General features: G+C 49.4%; 2 protein-coding genes across 4 annotated transcripts; both read right to left on the bottom strand.

The window, feature by feature from the left end:
- Positions 1–6174: 6174 nt before the first annotated feature.
- On the bottom strand, positions 6175–16200 carry LOC102452738 (uncharacterized). Its single transcript, XM_025184258.2, has 3 exons — positions 13760–16200; positions 8007–8120; positions 6175–7619 (listed from the first exon to the last, which is right to left on the bottom strand). The coding sequence occupies exons 1-3, from the start codon at positions 13791–13793 to the stop codon at positions 6319–6321; spliced, it is 1449 nt and encodes a 482-aa protein (XP_025040043.2). The 5' UTR covers positions 13794–16200; the 3' UTR covers positions 6175–6318.
- A 146-nt stretch (positions 16201–16346) lies between these two features.
- LOC142818172 (E3 SUMO-protein ligase KIAA1586-like) lies at positions 16347–22614 on the bottom strand. 3 transcript variants are annotated; one of them, XM_075909603.1, is made up of 3 exons: positions 22511–22614; positions 19586–19686; positions 16347–18856 (listed from the first exon to the last, which is right to left on the bottom strand). In XM_075909603.1, exon 3 carries the CDS (start codon positions 18852–18854, stop codon positions 16779–16781), a length of 2076 nt encoding a protein of 691 aa, XP_075765718.1. In that variant the 5' UTR covers positions 18855–18856; positions 19586–19686; positions 22511–22614; the 3' UTR covers positions 16347–16778. The 3 variants fall into 3 exon arrangements, with proteins under 3 accessions (XP_075765718.1, XP_075765719.1, XP_006122371.2); XM_075909604.1 differs by lacking the exon at positions 22511–22614 and adding an exon at positions 22376–22397; XM_006122309.4 differs by lacking the exon at positions 22511–22614 and adding an exon at positions 20739–21916.
- Between the last annotated feature and the right edge of the window lie 1891 nt (positions 22615–24505).

Genomic DNA, 24505 nt, shown 5'->3' with positions numbered 1-24505 from the left:
AGCTGCCCACAAGGCGAAGCGCTTTCAACTGCTTCTATTCAAAGAGCTTGTGCCCGGTGGGCAGCTGCTAGAGAAGAGGTTAGCAGTGGGGGCCAGGAGCTGTGAGCCCTGTTATATGAAATCTAAACGTCCACCTCAGACAACTCTGGGAGGAGGCTAGTTCCTGGCACCTCCCCGTAGGGCTGTTCTCAACCCCCGCCCCTTCTGCCTGAGGCTGCACCCCTTCCAGGACAGCACTCTGCCACTTCCAAAATTTGTGCCCCCCCCCCTTCAAAAATTATTGCCCACCCCTGCCTTAGAAAGAGACAACATAAAAAGCCAGCAGCTAGGGCAAATCTAAACTATATTTCTCTTCCGAAAGAGGAATGCGAATGAGACCAATCAAAAATTCAAATGAAGCGCAGATTTACAAATCTCACGCTTTGTTTGCATAATTGCGTGAGAATGCTTTTTTTGAAAAAGGGTTTTTCGAAAAAGAAACTGCAGTCTAGACAGGGTTCTTTCGGGGGGAAAAAACCCTTTTTCGAAAAGAACCCATACTCCTGAAAAAATGAGGTGTACGGGTTCTTTCAAAAAAGGGTTTTTTTCAGAAGAACCCCATCTAGACTGTGATTTCTTTTTCGAAAAAGCGCTTACGCGATTATGCAAATGAAGCGTGAGATTTGTAAATCCGTGCTTCATTTGCATTTTTGATCAGGCTCATTTGCATTCCTTTTTCGGAAGAGCAATGTATTTTAGATGTAGCCTTAGAAAGAGATCCTAGAAATGTGGTATACGCTGCTGCCAGCTGCTGGACATTGGCAGAAGTAACAGAACAGATTGCCCCAAAGGAGAGGTGTTTGGCAGGGCACCCCTGGGCAGTAGAGCGTCTATAATAGTTGCTGAAGGATCACTAGGAAGGGTTGTGGGTGTGTAGCTCATTCGAGGTAACTTTATTCTGATCAGTCAGCGTGTGAAATGCCAGATTGATGGTGAGTTTGAAAGTCAGGGCTTCTGGCTCCTGTTCCCAACACTGCCACTACTTGGCAGACATCAAACAAGGCCCTTCCCCTGTCTCAGTCTTCATTTGTGCCTCTGTCAGTTGGGTGTAACAATCCTCTCCAACCTCCCTTATGGTGGGGGAGGCTGGGGAACTGTGAGGGTCTCTGTGAGACTGTCATGAGCAGCAGAGTATTATGTGACTCACAGAACACTAGAATTGGAAGGGACCTTGAGAGGTCATTGAATGCCCTCCTGGCAGGATCCAGTACCATCTTCTAGACCATCCCTGACAGATGTCTATCTAACATGCTCTTAAATATCTCCAGAGATGGAGATTCCACAACCTCCCTAGGCAATTTATTCCAGTTTTTATCCACCAAGACAGGAATTTTTTCCTAATGTCCAACCTAAACCTCCCTTGCTGCATTTAAGCCCATTGCTTCTTGTCCTGTCCTCAGAGACCAAGGAGAACAATTTGTCTCCCTCCTCCTTGTGACACCCTTTTAGATACCTGAAAGCAGCTATCATGTCCCCTCTCAGTCTTCTCCTTTTCCAACTAAACAAGCCCAGTTCTTTTAGTCTTCCTTCTTAGATCATGGACCCTGGGTTGCTGACCCGGCAGAGGGAGATCCCATTACTCCAGAGGCCCTATAAGATCATAACCCAGATGGGGGTGGGAGGAAGGGTCTGACCACCTAGTGCAGGAGTGGGCAATAATTTTTGAAAGGGGACCACTTCACAAATTTTGGAAGCGGTCATGGGCTGCCCTGGAAGTGGCTGGGCCTCAGATGGAAAGGGTGGGGTCTTGAACTTCAAAGCACGGTAGGAATAGAAAGGCCCAGCAACCTGAACCAAGCAAAACACTGATAGACATTCTATGTGAGGGGTTTTCAAACTGGAGATTGTGACCCCACAAGGGGTCACAAAGTTTCTCCATGGGGGGGTCAGGAGCTGTCAGCCTCCATCCCCAAGCTCCAGCATTTATAATAGTATTAAATATTTGTTTTAATTTACAAAGAATTGCTGCTGTGTGGAAGGGGTCACCAATACAAACGCTGGAGATCCGCAGATCTATGGCTTCTGAGGCAAAGACCAGCAGTAAGTTTTGAAGTTTTGTCTGATTGGCCGGCCGCCCCTTCGCCATGAATGCGGATAACGAGGCTTGCACTGCACTGTGGAGCTGGGGCGCTTGGCGTGCCACAGGCAAGAGGGTTCACTGGAAAATAAGGTTGTTACTTTTTGTGATACTCTTTTGACCTACCCTCCCAGACTTGAGCAGTTACTAGGCTGCGCTGCCATCACCTTTGCACGCCTGCCCCTTGAGAGGGGACTTAACGAAAACAAACAAACCAAAAAGCTGCAGAATTGGTGTGTGTTTAAAATCTCCATCTACCTTATCTTCCAGCTCCATGATTGCAGGACAAATAAAAACTTGTGCGTTCTGCAACATGCTGCTCCAAATCAACCTCCATTCTACAGTCCCACTTTGCTCTGTGGGACTCAGCTGTCAGATACTTCTTGGAGCTTTACAAGGGGAGAGGCTCGTGCTTGCAGAGCAGAAGAGGTCACCAAACACTGAGCACAGCCATCAGGGCAGGCACTGTGCGATAGCCAGTTCTCCTGAGAAAACAAATAGCAGAGTTCATGCTGGCTCTTTGATGACAATAAAAGGAGGGGGGAGTTTATCACCAAAACTGGGGGGGAGGGGTTCCTAAAAAAAAAGTCACATTGTGGTGTAAATGCTCTCACCATTTTGTTACCAAAAAGGATGCATGTTACAATGGACCGAAACCGAAGATGTTCCCATAAATCATTAGGAAATTTCCAGAAACTCTCAGGGCCAGTTGACCTTTTGCCAATAGGCAGCACATGACTGTGGGTAGGGCTACTGGAATCTCAGCCTTCCCCATGGAGTAAGACAGCAGCTGCACAGAAGGCAGGGGTTTAATGTTATATACAGCTGTTAGTAACTCAAGTCTGCTCTCAGAGTTCAGAGCTATGATGCTGGTTGATTGTTGTCAGCTAACTCGGTCGTGGATCCAAGGATTGACACACCTGCTTGCAGGGAACATTTGACTGACAGACTGTCTCAGTGACTCAGCTCCATGGAGTCCTAGCTGAACATAAGCCATAATGGACACTGCTGTTGCATTCTCAGAACTCCCCTGCCTCTCTTGCTGGAGATACTGCTCAAGTGAAACGTCAGCCAGCTGCCTTGTTTTCTCTGGTTGCTGACAATCCCATACAGGCAGGTTGCTAATGACAGCAAACCTCCCAGGACTTTAAGGGGGAAATATTTAAAGATGGATTTACCTTGAAGATATTTCTGTCTTGCAGAAGCAACTTCCTAAACGATACACACAGTACAGCCCTGACTCATGCTGTCGGTCACCTGAGAAAATGCAGACTGGTGCATTAGCTGAGACAGACAGGGCATTGGTGGAATTTGGAGAGACAGGTCCCATGATTCTCTTCCTCCAGCAGCACTGTAAGGACCATGGGGGTAGGGGGAGGAGGAATAAACTCTGCAGCAGTGTCCATGCCCTGACCTCCCAGCCCATGAGTATCTAGCAAGACCAGGAAGATGAGTGACAGTCATATTTTTTGCTGGAATAATTAATTCTGTGAATACAGATATCAGGTACAGCACGCCCCAGGGGGATATCAGGGACATAGGTGCTGGAATCAAGGAGTGCTACAGCACTCCCTGACTTGAAGTGGTTTCTATTGTAGTAAGATGAAGGCCAAAAAATAAGCTCATACAGCACAGGCCTGGTTTGAGGCCTAGCTAACAATAGTCAAACCATGGCTAACATAAAGGAAAGCTAAGCTGTGAGCAAGAGGCAGGTCCCTAGTCACAGAACTTGGCACAAACAGGGCTGAGAGTACATAACACTAATGGGTACTAGGTACTTGGTACTGGTCAGTGGAAAGCACATTGTACCACACTAGCACATTAAAAAAGACCTTGGTATCCACTCCTCACAAATACAGACCCAGGTTCAGGAAAGGGTCTAAAATGACAGCATGATGGATAGAGATGGCCTAATCAAACCACGAGGTACAGCGTGATGGGTGGCATTTAAGAAGCATCAGAGGCTGGTAACCTGACAACGTCACAGATGGCAACCTGATACGTCAGCAACGCTGTGTGCTTTGTTTGTACCTATACATAAAGTGGTGTCTTGGGGGGACAGTCTTTGTATGACCTAAGGGGCAGTGGAAATTTCCCACTGATTGAGTCATTCCATTGTTATGGGGTACATATGCACAGTGGTTCAGTAGAGTCTACTGACAGCTATTACTGTATATTGCTTAGCAATAAACCTGGCTGAGCACCTTCAATCCTTATCTGGTTTGTGATCTTTGGGAGCTCTCTTGGGGTCTGCCTGATGGCAGCTCCCAGCCAGACTCCTCTCACTCTCAGCACTTGGATGTCTTCCTCCTCACGCACCCCAGAACTAACAGAATAGGAGCCCTTTTAAACTAGTCTCAACTGGTTCTTGATTGGCCCCAGGTGCTCTGATTAGCTTGATTTCCTTGGCTCTGAAAGGCTCCTAATTAGCATCAGCCATTCTAACTGGCCTCTAGTGGTTCTAACTAGGCTGTAGCCATCTGACTTGACTCAGGCTATGTTTACACTGTAGAGCTTTTCCGGGATACCAGAGGTACCATGGAAAAGCTCTGCCATGTCCAAGGAACACATCTGCTTTTTTGGAACAGTTTCAGAAAAAGCAGACGTGTTCTTTCACCATCCCTGTATTCCTCATTGTATGAGGAATAAGGGATGTTACGAAAGAGAAGGTTTTTCCAAAATTTGGCCCCATGTAGATGGGCCAAATTTTGGAAAAGCCTCTTCCGAAAAAAAAAAAAAGCAGAGATATGCAAATTGCAGCTTACTGTAGAATTCTCACACCAGATCATCTGCGACAACACTGACCTAACAACTGAATATCACTGTGACCATATGCACTTACTTCAAATACTTGCATAGTCGGATGTTGTTCATCATTTCAGAGTATAGAGATTTAAAATGCTACTGTTTCTTTGTTAGCATGTGCAGTAGCTTGGTGTATGCTCAACTGGTGACTGAACTGCCCTTGAAATTTCCCTATATCACCATGAAGGGGTAGGGAGAAATGAAAAATGAAACAAAACATTATTATTTTTGCAAATTGATATTTATCTCAAAGATCCCAATAATCTGAGCTACATTATATCAAGCAAAATTAATATTGGGTTATGTGACCACGTAGATTTGAGAAAGAATAAAAAACCCACATCCCAGAGAGGTATAAAACAATTTCAGTTGCACGGGAAGTGAAATTCCAGAGCAGGTTTCATCTGATGACTCAGAATCAGGACAATTCCTTCCCATTTTCCTCTGATCTGTTCAAACCTGCTTCACTCAGTGCTGTTTCATTTTTGTTTGGCATGTTAATTACTAAAGGTTTAGCATCATTGCAATAGGAAAAACAGACCAAATTTCCTCCTGCATACAATCCCATCTCAGCAGGAAAACCTCAAGAATGGCTTTGCCCATATATGGAAACTGGGATTTCAATGCTGACTGGTCATGCTGTGTTTGAAAGTGAAGTACTAGAATGTGAAGAAGATACACTCTGCATAGCTCAGGCAGAAGGCAGCGGTGCTGGAATGATGGGAAAGCCTGTAATCCTCCCATTTTCTTAGATGCTTTACCTATTCTTTATTATATTTAAATCTTTTGTATATGAGGAAAAAGGTACAAAAATAATTCTTGTTCAGCACAACCCAGGACAGTATGTGGACAATTAGGACTGAAACAATCTGTGCCAAAGGGTGAACTTGGAGGCTCTAACAATCATTCTGCAGCAGAAAGAACAGAATAAATTTGATCCCCCAGGTTTGCTTAGACTAGGAAAAGGAGGCTAGGTCAGGACATGAGAAAACCCATATACAGTGTCCAGGTTAATGTCTTTACTGCACAATAGTTAGGTTTTTATATCATGGCTAGCCTGAGTTAGCTAACTCCATGGAAAACCCTAGCAGAGAGAAAATGATGTAGATTTTAGCTTGATATAGCTAGATGAGGTCACCTGTGTATCTCCCCAACCTGAAGCTGATGAACATTCCTTGTAAGAGGGTCACAAATTCCCAAGATCCACAAAATTATGGAGCTGACAGAAAGGAGCATGTGATTCACCCCCTCAAAAAAAGGTGGAGTCGCAGAAGGCAAAGTCAGACAACTCACAGGGGAGCTGAAGTACAACAGAGAAGGAAATGGTGCAAATAGATTTAAAGTTCAATATATGGAAATTAGCAAAAATATTAAGGATAGAAAATCTTTTGTCAGCTCTAGACAAGATTTGTATGGTGTTCCTTTCCCTTGTGGACTCTCTGATGATAAAGAAGGGCTGAGCTCCGAGTGAAGCTTTTCCCGCACTCACTGCATGCATAGGGTCTCTCTCCACTGTGGATTCTCTGATGTGTAATAAGGGCTGAACTCTGAGTGAAGCTTTTCCCGCACTCACAGCATGCATAGGGTCTCTCGCCACTGTGGATTCTCTGATGTGTAATAAGGGTGGAGGTGTCAGTGAAGTTTTTCCCGCACTGATAGCATATGTAAGGTCTCTCACCTCTGTGAGTTCTCTGATGTGTAATAAGAGTTGAGCGCTGTGTGAAGCTCTTCCCACACTCACAGCATTCGTAGGGTCTCTCCCCACTATGGATTCTTTGATGTGTAACAAGGGTTGAGCTGGCAGTGAAGGTTTTCCCACACTCCAGGCATTCATAAGGTCTCTCTCCAGTGTGGATTCGCTGATGTGTAACAAGGGTCGAGCTGTCCGTGAAGGTTTTCCCACACTCACAGCATTCGTAGGGTCTCTCTCCTGTGTGGATTCGCTGATGATAAATAAGGGCTGAACAATTACTAAAGTTTTTCTGGCACTCACAACATTCATAGGGTTTCTCCCCTGTGTGAAGTCTCTGATGTGTGATAAGGGTTGAGCGCTGAGTGAAGCTTTTTCCACACTCACAGCATTTATAGGGTCTCTCCCCTGTATGGATTCTTTGATGCTGAATAAGGGCTGAGCTGTCAGTGAAAGTTTTCCCACACTCACAGCATTTATAAGGTCTCTCCCCTGTGTGGATTCTCTGATGCTGAACAAGGGTGGATCTGTCAGAGAAGTTTTTCCCACATTCACAACATTCATAGGGTCTCTCCCCAGTGTGGATTCTCTGGTGCCTAGTGAGGGCTGAACTCTGAGTAAATGATTTACTACACTCACTGCATTCATAGGGTCTTTCTCCTGTGTGGATTCTTTCATGATTAACAAGGTCTGCTTGTCTACAGAAGTTTTTCCCACACTCACTGCAGGTGTTTTTTCTCTCTCGTGTGAGGATTCTGTGCCGGCCTGTAGGTCTCTTGAGGTCTTTGTAAGTTTCCTGACTATTAATGGATGTATCCGCTTTCTCTTCTTGGTGCGTTGTCTGCTGCTTCTCTGGCCTGTGCTGGCTCTCACAACTTTTTCGCTGCTCATGACTCCTGGACACATTCCGTTTGGATTTTTGCAACAATGCCCCGGGCAGTTCCATGTGCTCAGCATCCTTCTGCTGAGGATTCTGTTCCTTGTTCTCACTCACCATACCACCATCTGCTGGGATAGGAAGAGAAACCTCAGTGGCAGGAATGGAAAATGGGAAGGAAACCAAAGTAAGTACTGGAGAAATGAGGGGAAAAATCAGGAAGTGAATTTCCCCAAATTCTTCTCCATGAGGGAAAAAGGAATCATAGAACCATAGAGCTGGAGATCAAAAAGGAGATCAATTCTGCCTCCACAGCCTAGCCAAGCATTCAGGAAGGGAGGTCAGAGCAGGAGTTACTGCCAGGTATCAGTCAGGATGGGTAGAAAGACATGAGCAATATCTGCTCTGAGGATATTGCACCTACTAGGGACAATCCCAGACTGAGTATCCCCAAGGGCCTTGTAGAGAATCCCAACTCTTTCCTTCCACAGCCATAAGTATGTTTAATGATTCTTCACCTGTGCAGGCACTTCTCAGGATCTCTTGTTCCTCTGCACCCTGGATTTCCGGGACCCAGGAGTTTTCCCCTTGTCCCAGCTGAGAGATCACCTCAGGTTTGGAAACTGGAAGCCCTGCTCAGGGGAAGAAAGGAAGTGAGATCAGGTGAATTCATGGGACATTTGTCACAAAGAAATGTTCTATTATTTTAACTCAGACCATTTTAAAAGCTGTAAAAACCAGGCCAGCTCCCCAGAATAGCTAAACTCTGCTTCCGAGGGTCTTAACTATCCCCATATCTGCTGGGAACACTAGCAGCCAGACAGTCGAAGAGGCTCCTAAAACCCAAGCAAGGTAACTCCATGTCCCATAAAGTGAAGACTTCAGAAAGAGAGGAAATCCCCCTAGAAATGCTTACAGATGGAGTGAGAACCAGAGATTGTGAAAGCCACAGAAAGCTGAAGCTGGTGAACATGGACTTGTGGGAGTTCGGCATAGTAAGGAAGAGAAGGCAGTAGGCATGTCCCAGAGTGCAATATGTCAAGGGTATTATTAAGATGCTATTACTGAGGTCACAAAATCGGTGCCTTCCAGAGACCTCCATAACACGTTTTGCTTCAGCCCCTGGGGTGACGGAGCAGGAGGTGTCAGCTGGCAAAGGGACCCCCACACACAGATTTCCAGCCACCACAGGCATAAGGGGGATCCTGGTGCCCTCAGGCACTGCTAATGGTGGCGGGGGAGGGAAGACCCTGAATTCTCTGATATTTCAACTCCAGCAATGGTGGCTGCCAGACTCTCCCCATTTTGTCACAGTTACATTTGCTAAAAATCAGAGACGGGTTCACAGGCTTCTGTGAATTTTTATTTATTGCCTGTGACTTGTCCATGACTTTTACTAAATATTACCATGACTGAATCTTAGCCATAGGTATGACATGCCAGGAAAGCATATTCTAAGGAAGCAGGGAATCTAGCAAGTCAAGTGTAGTTGTATAGGGTATGAATATCTTCCAGGGTGTAGTGATGTACTTAGGGCTACAAAATTGGTTTCAATATTCAGAAAGAGATTCTACTTCCTCTGGAAAAGGCAAATGTGAAAATGATGATTCAGGCCATGTGAATTTAGGAGGGACTGATTCGAAAATCCAAGAAGCCTACAAGATAAGATCGTGAGTGTGTGTGTGTGTTTCAAACTGGTGGTGTGTGTGTGTGTGTGTGTGTGTGTGTTTCATACTGGTGCTGGTTTCTGTGTGACACCACCAGACAGATTGGCAGCAGCACTGCCTACCCTGCTTGATGGTCCATCAAGAGTCCTCAGGGTCTCCCACTGCAAGAAGAAAGGGGATAAACCTTATGATGAATCAGCAAGGCGTTTATGGGCAGGTTTCTGGACAGAGAACTCTAAGGCTTTCCCATGCCATGTGCTTCAAGGCTTGCATTTGGGCCATAGGAAATACAAGACACATGGTAAAAACATTGAATAAAAGGACTGAATGACTCACCAGAGCGCAGAGTGGAAGAAAACTGGCAGCATGTGACCTCCTAAAGAAGAAAGAAGAGAACTTGTGTATCCCCAATACAAAAAGAGGTAAGAAACCATTTTCAGGCTCTCTGCACAGATACTACAGTGGAGAATGGTTTGGAAGAGTTGTCCGAGGGAAGGAGTCGGGAGACCCCCATCGAATGGAAAGCATGGGATGCATTGTCCTAGGAGTGGGGGTTCCAGGATCACCACTCCCAAGATGAGGAGATGGGTGGTGATGGTCAGGGATTCCCTCCTAAAGGGGACAGAGTCATTCATCTGCCATCCAGACCGGGAAACTCAGGAAGTGCGCTGCTTGCCTGGAGCTAGAATTCAGGATGTGATGGAGTGTCTGCTGAGACCAATCATGCCACCAGACCACTACCCCCGTCCTACTTCTCCATGTGGGCACCAGTGATACTGCCAAGAATGATCCTGAGTGGGTCACTGCAGATTGCATGGCTCTGGGAAGGCTAAAGGAGTTTGAGGTGCATGTTCTTGTCCATCCTCTCTGTTGAGGGAAAAGGCCCAGGAAGTAACCATCAAATTGTGGGGCTAAATGCATGGTTGCATAGATGGTGTCAGAGAGAGGACCTTTGGGTTCTTTGACGATAGGATGTTGTTCCAGGAAGAAGGATTGCTAGGAAGTGATGGGATCCACCAAACAGAGAGAGGAGCATCTTCGCAAGCAGGCTTGCTCACCTAGGGTATGTCTACACTACCCCCCGCTAGTTCGAACTAGTGGGGTAATGTAGGCATACCGCACTTGCAAATGAAGCCCGGGATTTGAATTTCCCGGGCTTCATTTGCATAAACTGGGTGCCGCCATTTTTAAATCCCTGCTCGTTCGAACCCCGTGCCGCGCGGCTACATGCGGCACGAACTAGGTAGTTCGGACTAGGCTTCCTAGTCCGAACTACCGTTACTCCTCATTCCACGAGGAGTAACAGTAGTTCGGACTAGGAAGCCTAGTCCGAACTACCTAGTTCGTGCTGCGTGTAGCCGCGCGGCACGGGGTTCGAACGAGCAGGGATTTAAAAATGGCGGCGCCCAGTTTATGCAAATGAAGCCCGGGAAATTCAAATCCCGGGCTTCATTTGCAAGTGCGGTATGCCTACATTACCCTCCTAGTTTGAACTAGGAGGGTAGTGTAGACATACCCCTAGAGAGAAGGGCTTTTAACTAGATTCTCTGGGAGATGAGGTAAGTGGGGAAGTGGAATACGAGGAGGAAATTCAAGGAAGAGGATGCAACAGGGGGGCCTTCTGATTCATCCCAAGAGAGCAGTGCAGTTGGCTAGTTATCTTAGATGCCTGAACACAAAAGCAAGCCTGGGAAACAAACAGAAAGAATTGGGGGTCCTGGCACAGCCATGGAACTGTGGTGTGACTGGAATAATGGAGACTTGGTGGGGAACTCACATGACTGGAGCACTGTCATGGATGGGTATAAACTGTTCAGGAAGGACAGGCAGGGGAGAAAAGGTGGCGGCATTTCACTGCATGTAAGAGAGCAGTAGGATTGCTCAGAGCTCCAATATAAAACTGGAGAAAATCCTGTTCAGGATTACAGGATTTGGATTAAGAGTAGAGGTGAGTGCAAAATGAGGGACGTAGTGATGGGCATCTGCTATAGACCACAGGGCCAGGAGATGACCCTTTCTTCAGACAATTAACAGAAGTTCTCTGATCACAGGCCCTGGTTCTCCTGGGGCATTTCAATCACCTTCACGTCTGCTGGGAGACCAATACAGCAGTGCACAGACAAGTCTGGAAGTGTTTGGAAAGTGTTGGGGACAAGTTCCCGGTGCAACCGCTGGAGGAACCGAGGGTCAGGCTCTTGACCTGCTGCTCTCGAACAGGGAGGAATTGTTAGAGGAAGCAGATGTGGGCGGCAGCCTGGGAAGCTGCGACCATGAAATGACAGAGTTTAGTATCCTGACAAAAGGAACAAAGGTAAGCAGCAGAGTATGGACAGGATCCCCTGGGATCCTAATATGAGGGGGAAAGGAGTCCAGGAGAGCTAGTAAATCAGTGAGGCAGGATTTCCCTTTACAGAAACCATGTTGACTTTTCCTCAGCAAATTATGTTCATCTGCGTGTCTGACAAATATGTTCCTTACTATAGTTTCAACCAAATGTGTGGGGTGCTGAAGTTAGACCTACCAGTCTGTAATTGCCAGGATCACCTCTAAAGCCCTTTTTAAAAATTGGCATCACGTTAGCTATCTTCCAGTCATTAGGTACAGAAGTTGATTTAAAGGATGGGTTACAAACCACAGTTGTTAGTTCCACAATTTCACATTTGAGTTCTTTCAGAACTCGGGTGAATCCATCTGGTCCTGGTGGCTTGTTACTGTTAAGTTTATCAATTTGTTCCAAACCTTCCTCTAATGACACCTCAATCTGGGATAATTCCTCAGATTTGTCACCTAGAAAGAATGGCTCAGGATATTTTTACACAGCTAAATTATTTCGAAATAACTTTACTGGCGTCTACACAGCCAAACTGCTATTTCAAAATTAATTCAAAATAGCAGAGCGCTTATTTTGAATTTGGTAAACCTCATTCCATGAGGAATAATGCAAAATTCGAAATAGCTATTTCAAAATAAGTGCTGTGTAGACACTTATATCAAAATAGGGGGCCTCCAGCCTTCCCAGGGTGCCCTGGTGGCCACTCCAGCCTCAACCAAGAACACTCCTCTCCCTCCCTCCACCCTGGAGCCCTTAAAGGGGTAGACTCTGGCCACAGCACCTGTGCCAGCTCCAAGCCTGCCAGCCCAGAGCCAGCAGTCACTGCCCCTGACCCAGTGGCCCCAAAACATGAGCCAGCAAGCCACTGGCAGCCAGCCCTCCCCCGCTTCCCAGGATCAGTCTGCCAGCTCCTAGGAGCCTGCCAGGACCCGGAGAAGGCGGGCCCCTTCCTGGTCCAGGGTGGAGATCATGGACCTTATTCAGGTTTGGGGGAGATGCCCCCAACGTCCATGATCTCCGAACTAGACGAATGCGGCTGTCTATGGCAGGATAGCTGCCAGCCTGGCCACCAAAGGCCACATGTGAACCCAGGAGCAGGTTATCATGACAATCAAGTTGGTCCGGTGAGACCCTCCAACCCTGAGCCCTGAGCTTCCCCTCCTCCTTCTTCCCCTTGCTCCCCCCTTCCAGATCCCTCCTCCCAGGTTTCCGCCTCCCCTCTCCCACCCTCTCTTCTCCCCTCTCCTGCCTCCTTTCCCCAGTCTCCCCAGAGTTTCATTCCCCCCCTCTCCCAGTTGTGTTAAATAAAGAGAGTTTGTGTTCATGAAAATACGTGTATTTTATTTGACATAAGGAAGGGGGGTAGGGAGGGTAAGTGGAAGGACATGAGGGAGGAATGAGGCACAAGTCCCCAGTGGGGCAGACCAGGGAGGCTCTTAGTGCTCCTCAGGGTGGAAGCTCTCCCACAGGGTCTCCTGGATACTGACAGCCCCCCGATGGACCTCCTGGATGGCAGCCAGGCTCATAGCAATGCGTCCACGAGAAGCACCAGAGTGCCCAGGGGCAGCTGTGGCTCCGTGTTGCAGAGAGCTGTGGTGTCCCAGACGAGGGTAACCAGAGCACAGAGACAAAATACTTTGCTGTCCCTCATCGAGGTAGGCAAGCAAGCAGGGAAAGCTGAAACTGGCTGTCTGGGGTGCGGGGGGGCAGTCCCTTTAAGCACAGGCCTCAGATAGCCTCAGGCAGCAGCCACACAAAGTAACTCCTGACCTGATGCCCTGCTGGACCTGGTTCCGGCCAGCCTTAAATGCGATTCAGCATCCACTCGGTGTGGACGCGCTATTTTGAAATAGTAAAACGCTAATTCACACTGCATTTTGTGTGTAGACGCGTTATTTCGAAATAACGCTGTAGTGTAGACAGACCCTCAGGTCTGGGACTCTCCCTCACAAGCTCAGCTGTGAAGAATTCATTTAGTTTCTCCACAATGACTATCATCCGAGCGCTCCTTTGGCATTTCAGTCACGGGTTGTTTAGTAGGCTCCCTGCTTCTCATGTACTTAAAAAAAATTGCTATTACTTTTTGAATTTCTGTTCTTCAAATTCCTTTCTGGCCTGCCTAAGCCTAGCAAGGTGCTAGTACGTGTATGATTGATGTGACAAGGTGATCCTGATACAGGACAGAGTGAAGGTTGCATTGTGGAGTGATGGGAACCCAGCTGTTTTTTTTTTTTTTTGCCATTACAATAAGATCAGGAACAGGACTCCTTACCCACAGGGGTCACATTCTCATAGCTCTCCTGCATGACGGCTCTGCAGAGGGCTCTCTGCACAGGGTCCAGCAGAGCCCACGCTGCCCAAGTGAAATACAGTCACCTCCTCGAAAGTCACCAGCCCCTGAAAGAGCAAGAGCCCAACACTCAGCACCGGCTGCCTGCTGACGAGCTCACGAGACGATGGGGAAGTGGGACTGGTCACATGGAAGCTCTAGGAGGCTCAGTCAGCAGAGCCCCCTCTGCTCCCTGCCCAGAGCAGCCAAGAGGCATCAAGGTGAGAGGAGAGCCCTTTGGGTGCCCTAGAAAACGCAGGAGCTGGCATCTTCACATTCGTCCCCCGCCCACTAGCCAGAGGCTGACACAGGAGCTGGAGCCCCCAGCAGGGCCCAGGGACAACTCATCGGTGCAAGTCACAGCCCCAGTTGCGGGTGCCAGGGAGCGATGGGAGGGGACTGGGCAGCTCACACGAACCTCCTTGGGCTGCCTCCTTCACCTGTCACTGCCGCCTCTCGTTCAGCACAAAGAGCTTTAATCCCGCTCACCTCCTCAGCAGAGCCGCGCACTCACCTTCCTGACGCTGGTGCTGGCGGGCTTGGTGGGAGAGTGAGGGGCAGGGCCCCGTGGGGGCTGCCCAGCTGCTCCTGTGTGCCTTGACTGGAGCTGATCCCGGCTCCAGCCCTGGCAAGGGGGCAGCCGCCCCCCACGCAGCCCAGTTCTGGGAGTAGCTGGGCAGCCCCCACACAGACCTGGTCCCAGCTCCAGCCCTTCCCCAGCCACATGGTGGCTGCCTGGTTGCTCCTGAGGAGCAGCGTGGGGCAGCCCCTGCCCTGCACACAGGCTGCACTGGGAGCAGTGCTTCCGGGGGGAGCGGCAGGTCGCACCTTCTCCCCATGGGGTGGGGGAGGTGCTGCCTGGGAGCAGGGCTTGGGGTCTGTGCTGGGCCGTGACCTTATCTAACGTTTCTTCAGCGCTGAGCCACGGTGAGGAATTTCTCCAGTTGGAACAAGCTCCCTAAGGCAGCCTGAGCTTCTGCCACCTAAGTTCCCTCCTGCCAAGGGCTCAGGGAGAGGTGCGCGCCTCCAGCCCCAGCAAAGAGCTGCCATGGCCAGGAAAGAGGCACCGTCTCAAAGTTCTCCCTCTGCTGCCCCAACAGCATGGACCTGCTGTAGCCGGCAGAGTCCAACCCAGAGCTACTGTGGCTGGAAGAGAGGGGCCTTGCACCTGGACCGGAGCTGCTGAGGCAAGAGAGAACTGGAAGGAGCCTCCGTTTCCTGAGAGCCTGTAACCAAAACACCCAATCCCTATCCCAGATCCCACACCCCCAGCCACCGCCTTCACCTCTGCACTCCAACCCTGATCCCTCATCTCCAACCCAGAGCCTGCACCCCCCGCACCTTATCCCTTGTCCCCCAAGCCCTGAGACCCTTCCCACACTTCAAACTCCTAGCCCTCCTGCCCCCCGCCACAGATCATCCATGTGTGGAATGAATTTTGCAATGTGCACCAGCACATCATAATGGTGCACATAACAAAATTCATTCTGCACACGGGCATAACAAATTAGAAGGGACACTTTCTGCCAGTTCCATCATCAACTCTGGAGCCAGAGACCTCAAGGACAGTGCTGAGGATAGGCAGCTTAGTGTTTCAGCACAAACAACCCTCGCTTCTTCTCTCTTTAGTAGTCCTAGAAGCTGAGCCAGCCATGGGGAAGAAAATAACCCAGGAATGGGAACTGTCCAAACTGGAGTGGCAGGAGGAGGGGAAAGGTGATAGAAAGAGGAGACACACACTGAAAGGGGTGGGGGGAAAAGTAAGTGGGGAGAAAGTTCCCAGAACTCTGACCTGCCCAGACATGCGTATTGCAGCATCATGGGACCGGGGGTGGGGAGAGGGGGCACAGAGGAAAGGCAGGTCTCGATTCTCCCTATTCCCCTTGCTGGGGTGTGCGCTGCCCGGGGGATCAATTTGGGAATCCCCCAAAATGGCTCCTTTGGGTCTGTGCTACCATTCGATTCAGAAAGTTTGTTGCCGAGAGGATTGAAAAATGTTCTGGTGGGAGGAGCCAGGTCGGCAGCGTTGTAATAAAGTGACCCAACATGTTCCCAGCAAGGCATTGAGTTGAGCGTTCCCTCCAGAGAAACGGCCTGAGGAAATCTTGGTGTGAAATTGCCCCATTACCCTTCTTGATACCAAAAGGCTACAGCCTGACACAAGCCGCCCAGGAGACAACACATGAAATGCCAGTTGGCACAACGGGAGGAGCAGTAAATCTGTAGAGGGTTGGCGCATCTGAGGAATGTGGTCTGGAGATGGGAGGGGGAAGGGAATACCCATGGACGAGAAAGTGACAAACCAGCTGGCACTTGTTTAACCTGGGCCCTGGCCAGGGTTCCCTGTGAGATTTTCCATCTGTGAGCAGAGTGAGTTTTGTCTTGTGCACCAATAGTGAGGCCATGTGCACTTCTTTGGATGGGTGCCACGGTGGCACGCACCAGTGACTAATCAATACCTTCGATATATGTATTTTTAAAATGTTATCGAAGAAAGAATACTAAAACAAGAGAGAATTAACAAGCTGCATGACTTTAAATGTTTATTTAATATGAAATCAAATGAAAATTAATACTGCAAAATGTTCAGTAGGCATTTGGTATCTTACATGTATCTGTTCCTTTGCAGGCATAAAACAAAACTGTCCATTTTCTTGACAGAGCAAACAAAATCTGTTATCATTAGTACTGACATATAAAATGAAAACGTTATTACAGTTAATGCTTGAAATTAAAGATTATATCTCTGCTTGACAAAAAAACTTTAGCATCTTTATATATGCAAAAGTGTGTAAGTGGTCGCTTTTGTTGTTGTGACTTGTGAAACATAAAATTAAACATTTTGTTTTGACACAAGAGATTCCTTTGTTTATTTAGGAGACCACTAATCACAGTGATAGGAATGAGACCCACCACCACTAGCTGACACTGCCAGGCTAGATGATGAGGGAGTTGCTTGCTTCTAGTCATCAGGATGAACCTTTTCTCTTCTGCCTTTACAATTCTTCCAGTGTTCATACACAGAGTCCAGGTTTACTTCTCCACCACTTGATGTGTGAAATTTGATCCTCATTAGCATATCTAGGTGTTCTTCTTTCAATCTGTTTTGTAATTTAGTTTTGATGTTATTCATGAGACTGAAGCCACGCTCACAATCAGCGCTGGAAGCTTGAAACGTTGCACATATATCCACCAGCTGTGAAACAACACTGAATTGCTCTGCATTCTGTAGTGTGAAAGTCACCATTTCCTGGAAGTTTGTCATCATCTTTGCTTCATGTTTCTCTGCAATTATGGATTTGTAGCCATTGTACTGGTTCACAACGAACTCCTTCTCCTCCTCCATGGTCTTTTGGGCAGATGACTTCATTTGACTAAGGTCCAAAACGTTCCTGTATTTGTCAACTAGCTTGCTAACGTTTTCAATGCCAAATTCACACCTGACTGGATGTGATGAAAGTGAGGCAAAGTCAAAAGCTTCCCATTCATTTAGTTCATTCTCTGGAAACCTCTTATTCAGATGATCACACAGTTGGGAGATGAAGCTTAGAATAGGTTCGCTCTTGAATTTCTCATCTGTGGTGCTTGATGCAATTAGACTTTTCACACTGTTGCTCCAAGAGACTGTTTCTCCGAGATACTGCCCTCTCATCTTCCGGATCTGGGCCCTTGCTAACTGTACAGCTCCAAATGTTGTTAAAGAGCCCTTCTGAAAGCATTTGGTCAGTTCTGCTAGCTCGTGTAATACATTATTTAATACAGCTAATGTGATATGGTAATTAGTGTCAGAGAGCTTCTTCAGGCAGTACTTTGCAATTGGGTCATCATTTTCTGAGACTTCTTGTTCAAAATATTTAAGAAGGGGCTCATAATTACGCATCAAAGCACTTACAGCAAAATGTTTAGATAGCCACCTTACTTCATTTAGAGGTTTAAATGATATAGTCTCATTTTCTGTGACATTGGCCATTTCCTCAAATTGTCCCTTTTGGATTGAGGACCTGCAAAAGACTGTATAAATGGTCTTCAAAAGGGTCTCTATTGTCTTCATCCTTGGCACTTGGTTCCACGCATCAACTAAACCCAGGTCTTCTCGGTGGGCCACGCAGTGTTGTTCTGTTAAATGTGGGACACACTGCTTGAGTTGTGCGGCAACACCATTGTTTTTCCCTAGCATGACTGAAGCACCATCTGAAGTGAACATCACCATTTTCATCATATCCAGCGTATTCAGCGTGTAGAAGTCTTTGATAGCAGCTGTAATAGCTTGTGCATCACAAGCAGATAATTTAATAATTCCACCAAACACTGTCTTATGTGTTGTACATGCTGCATCTCTGAACTTAAAGTAAATTATAAGCAACTTGGTAACGGAAATACCTGTGCTTTCATCAATAATAAGTGTGTGATAGGAAGCCAGGCGAATAGCTGACATGATTTCCGCATGGACAACACTGTTGATTGACTCTAAAAACTCAAAAGCATAGTTCTTGCTACACAAGCTCACCGGTATATGCCGATATTTTACCATGTGGTCATTTATATTTTGCACAGAGTTTATGGAGCTGTTCATTTGTACTGCAAGCAGAACATTATCTATGAGAATTTTTATTTCTTCGAGCTCAGAATGTTGTCTTTCCTGCGATTCCAGTCTCCTCTGTTTCTCATTCGTGGTTTCTAATAGCATACTTTGCAAGTCACATCCCAGTGGATCAGAATTTCTGCTTCTAAGAATATGTACAGCAGATTCATGACTTTTGCTTGATAAGTGCCTCTTCATGTAGTCCAATGGCCATTCCCCTTGCTTGCCTGTAGAGAAGTCGCTGGATATTCTAGCTTCGGAACACATTTTGCAGATCAAGCCCACATCAGCACTGTACTGAAATATGTCCCCCATTGGTACACACATCTTGCCTTCAAATTGTTGAGATTCTGTTTCCACTATTTCATTCAGCCATTCTTCTTTGAACGTGGGGCAGCATTTCTTCTTGGGATTTGCTGCTGTGTTGACAGATGCTGTTTGCCCTCGCTTATACATGACTGTTAAAAGGAGCAGAAGGAGGTCATGTAATATTATGTCTCGGGCTTTTAAGAAACATCATGGAGTCCACGAGGTATACAGCTTTTATTAAAAAAGTGTCGGCCTGGTAGAACCATGAGTGCTTCTGTGATAATTAATTCTGTTGCAGGAAATAATTAGGAGTACATCATACAAAAAGACCAGCCTTAAAACAAGGAAATAGATAGCTGATGTGTGGTAGAGTCTTGCCACCAGGGGCAAATAAAGTACAAAACACTCAGGAAGTTTTCACAAATAAATGTTGCCAGTCTGTACCAAGCAAAACTGATTCCAAAATGATCAGTCTCTGAGGCCCAGTGACATTCAGAACCGCTTAAAAAAAAGATATAATTTATCTAATTTCACTTAATAGTATTTGCCGTGGTAGCTTCTAAAAGAGAATAAACTATCTGGATTTCATCCACTGTAGCCCAGAAAGGCACCATCCAGTGAATCACAGCTAGAATCCAAAACAGTTCCAGTTAGAGATGCAAGTTTCTCCTGTTTTTTTGCCAACTCCCCCAAACCAATAATACAATTCATATACAGGTTACAGTAGTTGTAATGTTAACCCAGTTAACCCACGTGGCTCCGCCCTGGGAGCAGCAGGACAGACACTGTGTGGTTCTAGCCCCAGCTACAGCCCTGGGAACAGCAAAGAGCTGCCCAGCTCAGCCCCCACTCTCCCACCACCAGCAGCAGCATCTTACCTTCCACCTGTAGGACGGGGCGTGCAGGCCCAGATCAGATTAAGAGCAAATTTAGGATGAACTTCAGCCAATTCTATAACAGAATTTCTGTAGAAAATCCCCTTTTTAAAAACAAACAAACATTACTTCAGGTGCAAATCCCCGGGTGGTGTTTTTATTCAGATGTGTGGCAGATTTAGAGTACACCATATTCCTCAGTTTTAAAAAAAAGATCTGACAGATTCATATGGATGACTTGCTTTGCCTGGTGAATATGAACTGCAATGTGTTCATACTGCTTACACAAGTAGTTAGTGGATCAAATTCTGAACACAGTTGACAGTTTATCACTTGTGCAAACATAAGGCACCATGGCTATTTAGCACTTGTGCACCACATTTTTCCTTTAATGTTCTATCATAAGGCATACTAACTCATCTGTATCTTCTGGTATGTCCCTAAACTATTTACAGATATACTTGCATATCAAACCCACTTTCTGATACTATACTTTTCCTGAGTTGAGAGTAATCAATTTACCTATGTAAAGTTTTATGGTCAGTTTCTGCTTCCATCCAAGTACCCTTGGCCCAATTGCCTCTGCATACCTAGGAATTGGTTCATAAGAACTGAAGGCTCATGTCACATGTCAAGGGAGCAACAGTGTTTCCTGCTGTTCTTCCAGCTACTCAATGTGACTATAACGAGAGCTGGGACATGTTGAGGAAAGTCTTCAGCAACGTGGGCCAGATTCTTAGCAAGCGTAAACCTCAGAAATGAGTGGAGGTACACTCCTCACTTAAGGACCTGGCCTCATGCCTCCTGCTATTCTATAGCCCATCAGAATTTCGGCAGAGACAGACTAACTGCATCTATTAAAAAAATCCCATAACTTTAGCATCACTCCTTTCTTGCTGGATTTATGGATTGTCAAGCAGCCATTTCATTCATTTCAAGCAGTTACACTGTCTAATGCAAACTGCTGCAAGGGAAAAGGGAGTAAAAATGTGTTTGCCAAATGATAAGACACTTTCAGTAGAAAAACAGCCTGATTTTTCTGAGCACCTCCTCAGATTTCAATGGGACATTAGGTGCTCAGCTCAGGGGAGAAGGGGGAAAGAAACAGGCCCCGATGTTACTAATCTGAAGACCAGCTAATACACTAGGAAGTTACCTTAGCTTATCGGGGGTTGTGGCGTGGCTGCTCCTGCAACTGGGGCTGCACCACGGCCCCGAGTCCAGCCTCAGCCCACGGCGCCTGGCCCCAGGAGCAGCTGGGTAGCCCCCATGTAGCCCTGGCCCCCCCACTTTCCCACCACCACCAGCTCACTTTCCATGCCCAGTAGGAAGGTGAGGGTGAGGGTGAAGGAGCAGGCTAGGGATGGGGGACAAGTGTAGGAACGGGGGATGGTGCGGGGTTCCCAATGCTGGGGGAGGGCCTGAGCCTCCGGAGCCAGATTCAGGCAAGCCAGGGACTGGCCCACCCCTGGGAGGCTTTCCACAGGATTATTTAAATCATTAAATCATTTGTTCCTCTTGGTTTCTGAGGACAGGACAAGGAGTCCTAAGGCTTAAAGTCCAGCAGGGGAGGTTTAGATTGGACATTAGGAAAAAATTCCTAACTGTCAGGGTGGTCAAATATTGGAATAAATTGCCAAGGGAGGTGGTGGAATCTCCCTCTCTGGAGATATTTAAGAACAGGTTAGATAGACATCTGTCAGGGATGGTGTAGACGGAGCTTGGTCCTGCCTTGAGGGCGGGGGGCTGGACTCGATGACCTCTCGAGGTTCCTTCCAGTCCTATGATTCTATGATTAAACTGCCTTGATTTAAATCAGTCCACCCTGACTTCATACCAATGGCCAACAATAGCCAGACAGGCAAAATGAACCATTGTACTTTATGAACAGAGAGAAAAAGAACAAGAATAGCAAGAATTGTCTTTTTTTTCTCAAATCTAGTGATGTAACTATCTTAGAAGTTTTAGAATTGTACACCCACACATGACATGGGGCACGCTCGGGGGCTATTTTATACCAATATTTGGGAACTAGGGAGGATAAATAGCTCAAAAATAAATATTTGGCAAGAAGAGAGAAAAACACCAGGATCTGAGTCCAAGTCGATAATTCCGGTGGGGGGGGGGGGCGTGGATTTGAAGGAATTCAATAGGAGTGTTCCAGAAAGGGACACAAAGTGATGGGTGCCTCCTCATTCCGGGGGGGGGGGGTAGCCCTTTGTGTAACTGCTGTAAAAGACACAGGAAAAGCAAGAGGCAGGAGATGGGGGGTGGCTGGGGCAGTGGGGCTGAGTTGAGGGAGGAAGAAGCGCTGGGAGTGGATCCTGCACTGGGGCCATTGGCTACTCCCAGCCTGAGAGGGGGGGCTGAGACAACTTTTATAGTGGGGGTGTCCAGAGCCCCATAACCACCCTGTATACTGGAAACCCCTTCAAGTGTGTGTGTGTGGGTGGGGAGCAGCAACCAGTCAGACTGTGCTGGTGGCAGAGAGCAGCCCCCATCCCCGCCCCAGAGCCGGCTGCATCTCAGGGCTCCCCGGGCCGCCGGATCGCTCGGGGGTAGCTCAGGGCACCAATGTCCCACTCCGCAGGGAGAACTGGGCGCAGATAAACGGGCTGGAGCAGCCCGGAGGCGGGCGGCTGAGAACTGAGCTTTGGGGGGGCACCCAGCAGGGGGGCTGCCGCCCAGGCGGTGCGAGGTGAATCACTGGGGGGGCCCCCGCCCCTTAGTGCACCATCCCCCCACCGATTCCCCCACCCTGTCGCCCCCTCCCCCACCAGCTCAGCCCCCCACCTCTCCCCCGCCGCAGGCCCCGCAGCCCGGCGGTCTCACGCCCCCGGTTTCCGCCCGGAGCAGAGGCCCAGCGGGAGCCCCCCACGTGGGCCGGGAGCGGGTCCCAGCGCAGCCGGGCGGGGGGGGATCGGTTACCTGCGGCCCGGCCCGAACCTCACGCTGCCCGCTCGCCCCGCCTGCCTCCTGCGCCGCCTCCTTCCCCCGGCGCCGCCCTCGCCGCTGCCCCAGCCCCTTCCTGTCCCGCGGCCCGCCCGCAGCCGCCGCGTCCCGCGGGTCCTGAGCGCATCCTGCGAGCGCTGGGCGCATCCCGCGGGTCCTGGGCGCTGGGCGCGTCCTGCGGGTCCTGGGCGCATCCTGCGAGTCCTGGGCGCATCCTGCGGGTCCTGGGCGCATCCCGCGGGTCCTGGGCGCTGGGCGCGTCCTGCGGGTCCTGGGCGCATCCTGCGAGTCCTGGGCGCTGGGCGCGTCCTGCGGGTCCTGGGCGCATCCTGCGGGCACTGGGCGCATCCAGCGGGTCCTGGGCGCATCCTGCGAGTCCTGGGCGCATCCCGCGGGTCCTGGGCGCTGGGCGCGTCCTGCGGGTCCTGGGCGCATCCTGCGGGCGCTGGGCGCATCCAGCGGGTCCTGGGCGCTGGGCGCGTCCTGCGGGTCCTGGGCGCATCCTGCGAGTCCTGGGCGCTGGGCGCGTCCTGCGGGTCCTGGGCGCATCCTGCGGGCACTGGGCGCATCCAGCGGGTCCTGGGCGCATCCTGCGAGTCCTGGGCGCATCCCGCGGGTCCTGGGCGCTGGGCGCGTCCTGCAGGTCCTGGGCGCATCCTGCGGGCGCTGGGCGCATCCAGCGGGTCCTGGGCGCTGGGCGCGTCCTGCGGGTCCTGGGCGCATCCTGCGGGCGCTGGGCGCATCCAGCGGGTCCTGGGCGCTGGGCGCATCCCGCGGATCCTTGGCGCATCCTGCGGGTCCTCGGTGCATCCTGCGGGTCCTGGGCGCATCCTGCGGGCCTGAGCGCATCCCGCGGGTCCTGGGCGCTGGGCGCATCCTGCGGGTCCTGGGCACATCCCGCGGGTCCTGGGCACTGGGCGCATCCTGCGGGTCCTGGGCGCTGGGCGCATCCTGCGGGTCCTGGGCACATCCCGCAGGTCCTGGGCATATCCTGCGTGTTCTGGGCGCTGGGCACATCCCGCGGGCGCTGGGCACTGGGCGCATCCTGCGGGTCCTGGGCGCATCCTGCGGGCGCTGGGAGCATCCTGCGGGTACTGGGCGCATCCCGCGGGCCTGAGCGCATCCCGCGGGTCCCGGGCGTTGGGTGCATCCTGCGGGCGCTGGGAACCCTGCGGAATAGGGATGTTAAATTTCAATTAATCAGCTGGTCGAGTAGTTGTTGGAATTTCTTCTGACTACTCAATTAGTGGACAAGGGGGCGCTCGCTACCCCACTGGGCCTCTCCCTTTGGAAGGTCCCGGGGCCGCCCGCAGCTCTTGTGTGTTTCAGAGGGAGAGGGGAAGCAGTCGAGACCCCACTGAGCAGGATCTGCTTCAGTCCCGCTTGTTTCCTCCCTGCGCCTTAGCCCACCCCCTTACCTCCCCACGGAGATGGTGCTGGGGGAACCGGCTCTTAAGCCAGCTCCCCCCAGCACTGGCTCCTGCTCCCCCCATCCCACTTGGTGCCTCTGATACAGAGGCAGCAAGGGTGGGGGGAGCAACTAGTTAAGTAGTGATTTAACCAATCGATGAGCCCAGGCTTATTGGGTAGTCAGCTGGTCGCTTACATCTCTACTGCAGACAGGTAAATGCCCATCGGAGGGGGGATGAAACAGAGAAATGGGCAGAAGGAAAATTGGGGGGGCTCCCCAAAAGGGGTAACCAATCCCAGCTGCCCCCCTGGAAAGCCCATGGGCAAACGCCAGAGGGAGGTGAACAGCGAAGGACTGTACAAAGCCCAGGCTCAGGAAAGGGCCCACACTACTGGGGTCCAGGGGAGCCACAGTTAAGTGAGAAACAAAACAAAAACCAAAAGACCCCAACTGAAAAGCAGAGAAAAGGGAGACAGTCACCGCATGCCTGCAGCCAGGATACCCGGCTTCCTGGGGCAGGGTTAGAGTTGAGAGTTAGCGGGGCCCTGGGCCTGCCCTAT

The sequence above is a fragment of the Pelodiscus sinensis genome, chromosome 26 (assembly GCF_049634645.1).
Source record: "Pelodiscus sinensis isolate JC-2024 chromosome 26, ASM4963464v1, whole genome shotgun sequence".
In the NCBI taxonomy this organism is placed as follows: Eukaryota; Metazoa; Chordata; order Testudines; family Trionychidae; genus Pelodiscus; species Pelodiscus sinensis.
The sequence above is the reverse complement of the archived record's forward strand: the minus strand, read 5'-3'. Positions and strand labels throughout refer to the sequence as shown.

Excerpts from the sequence above, each read along its gene's own strand:
- LOC142818172 (XM_075909603.1), bottom strand. The coding sequence starts at position 18,854 with ATGTATAAGCGAGGGCAAACAGCATCTGTCAACACAGCAGCAAATCCC.
- LOC102452738 (XM_025184258.2), bottom strand. The coding sequence starts at position 13,793 with ATGCAGGAGAGCTATGAGAATGTGACCCCTGTGG. Across the intron at positions 8,121-13,759 it reads TGAGAATGTGACCCCTGTGG|GGCTTCCAGTTTCCAAACCT; the intron begins GTAAGGAGTCCT and ends TCCCCTGAGCAG. Across the intron at positions 7,620-8,006 it reads CCTGAGAAGTGCCTGCACAG|CAGATGGTGGTATGGTGAGT; the intron begins GTGAAGAATCAT and ends TTCCTATCCCAG.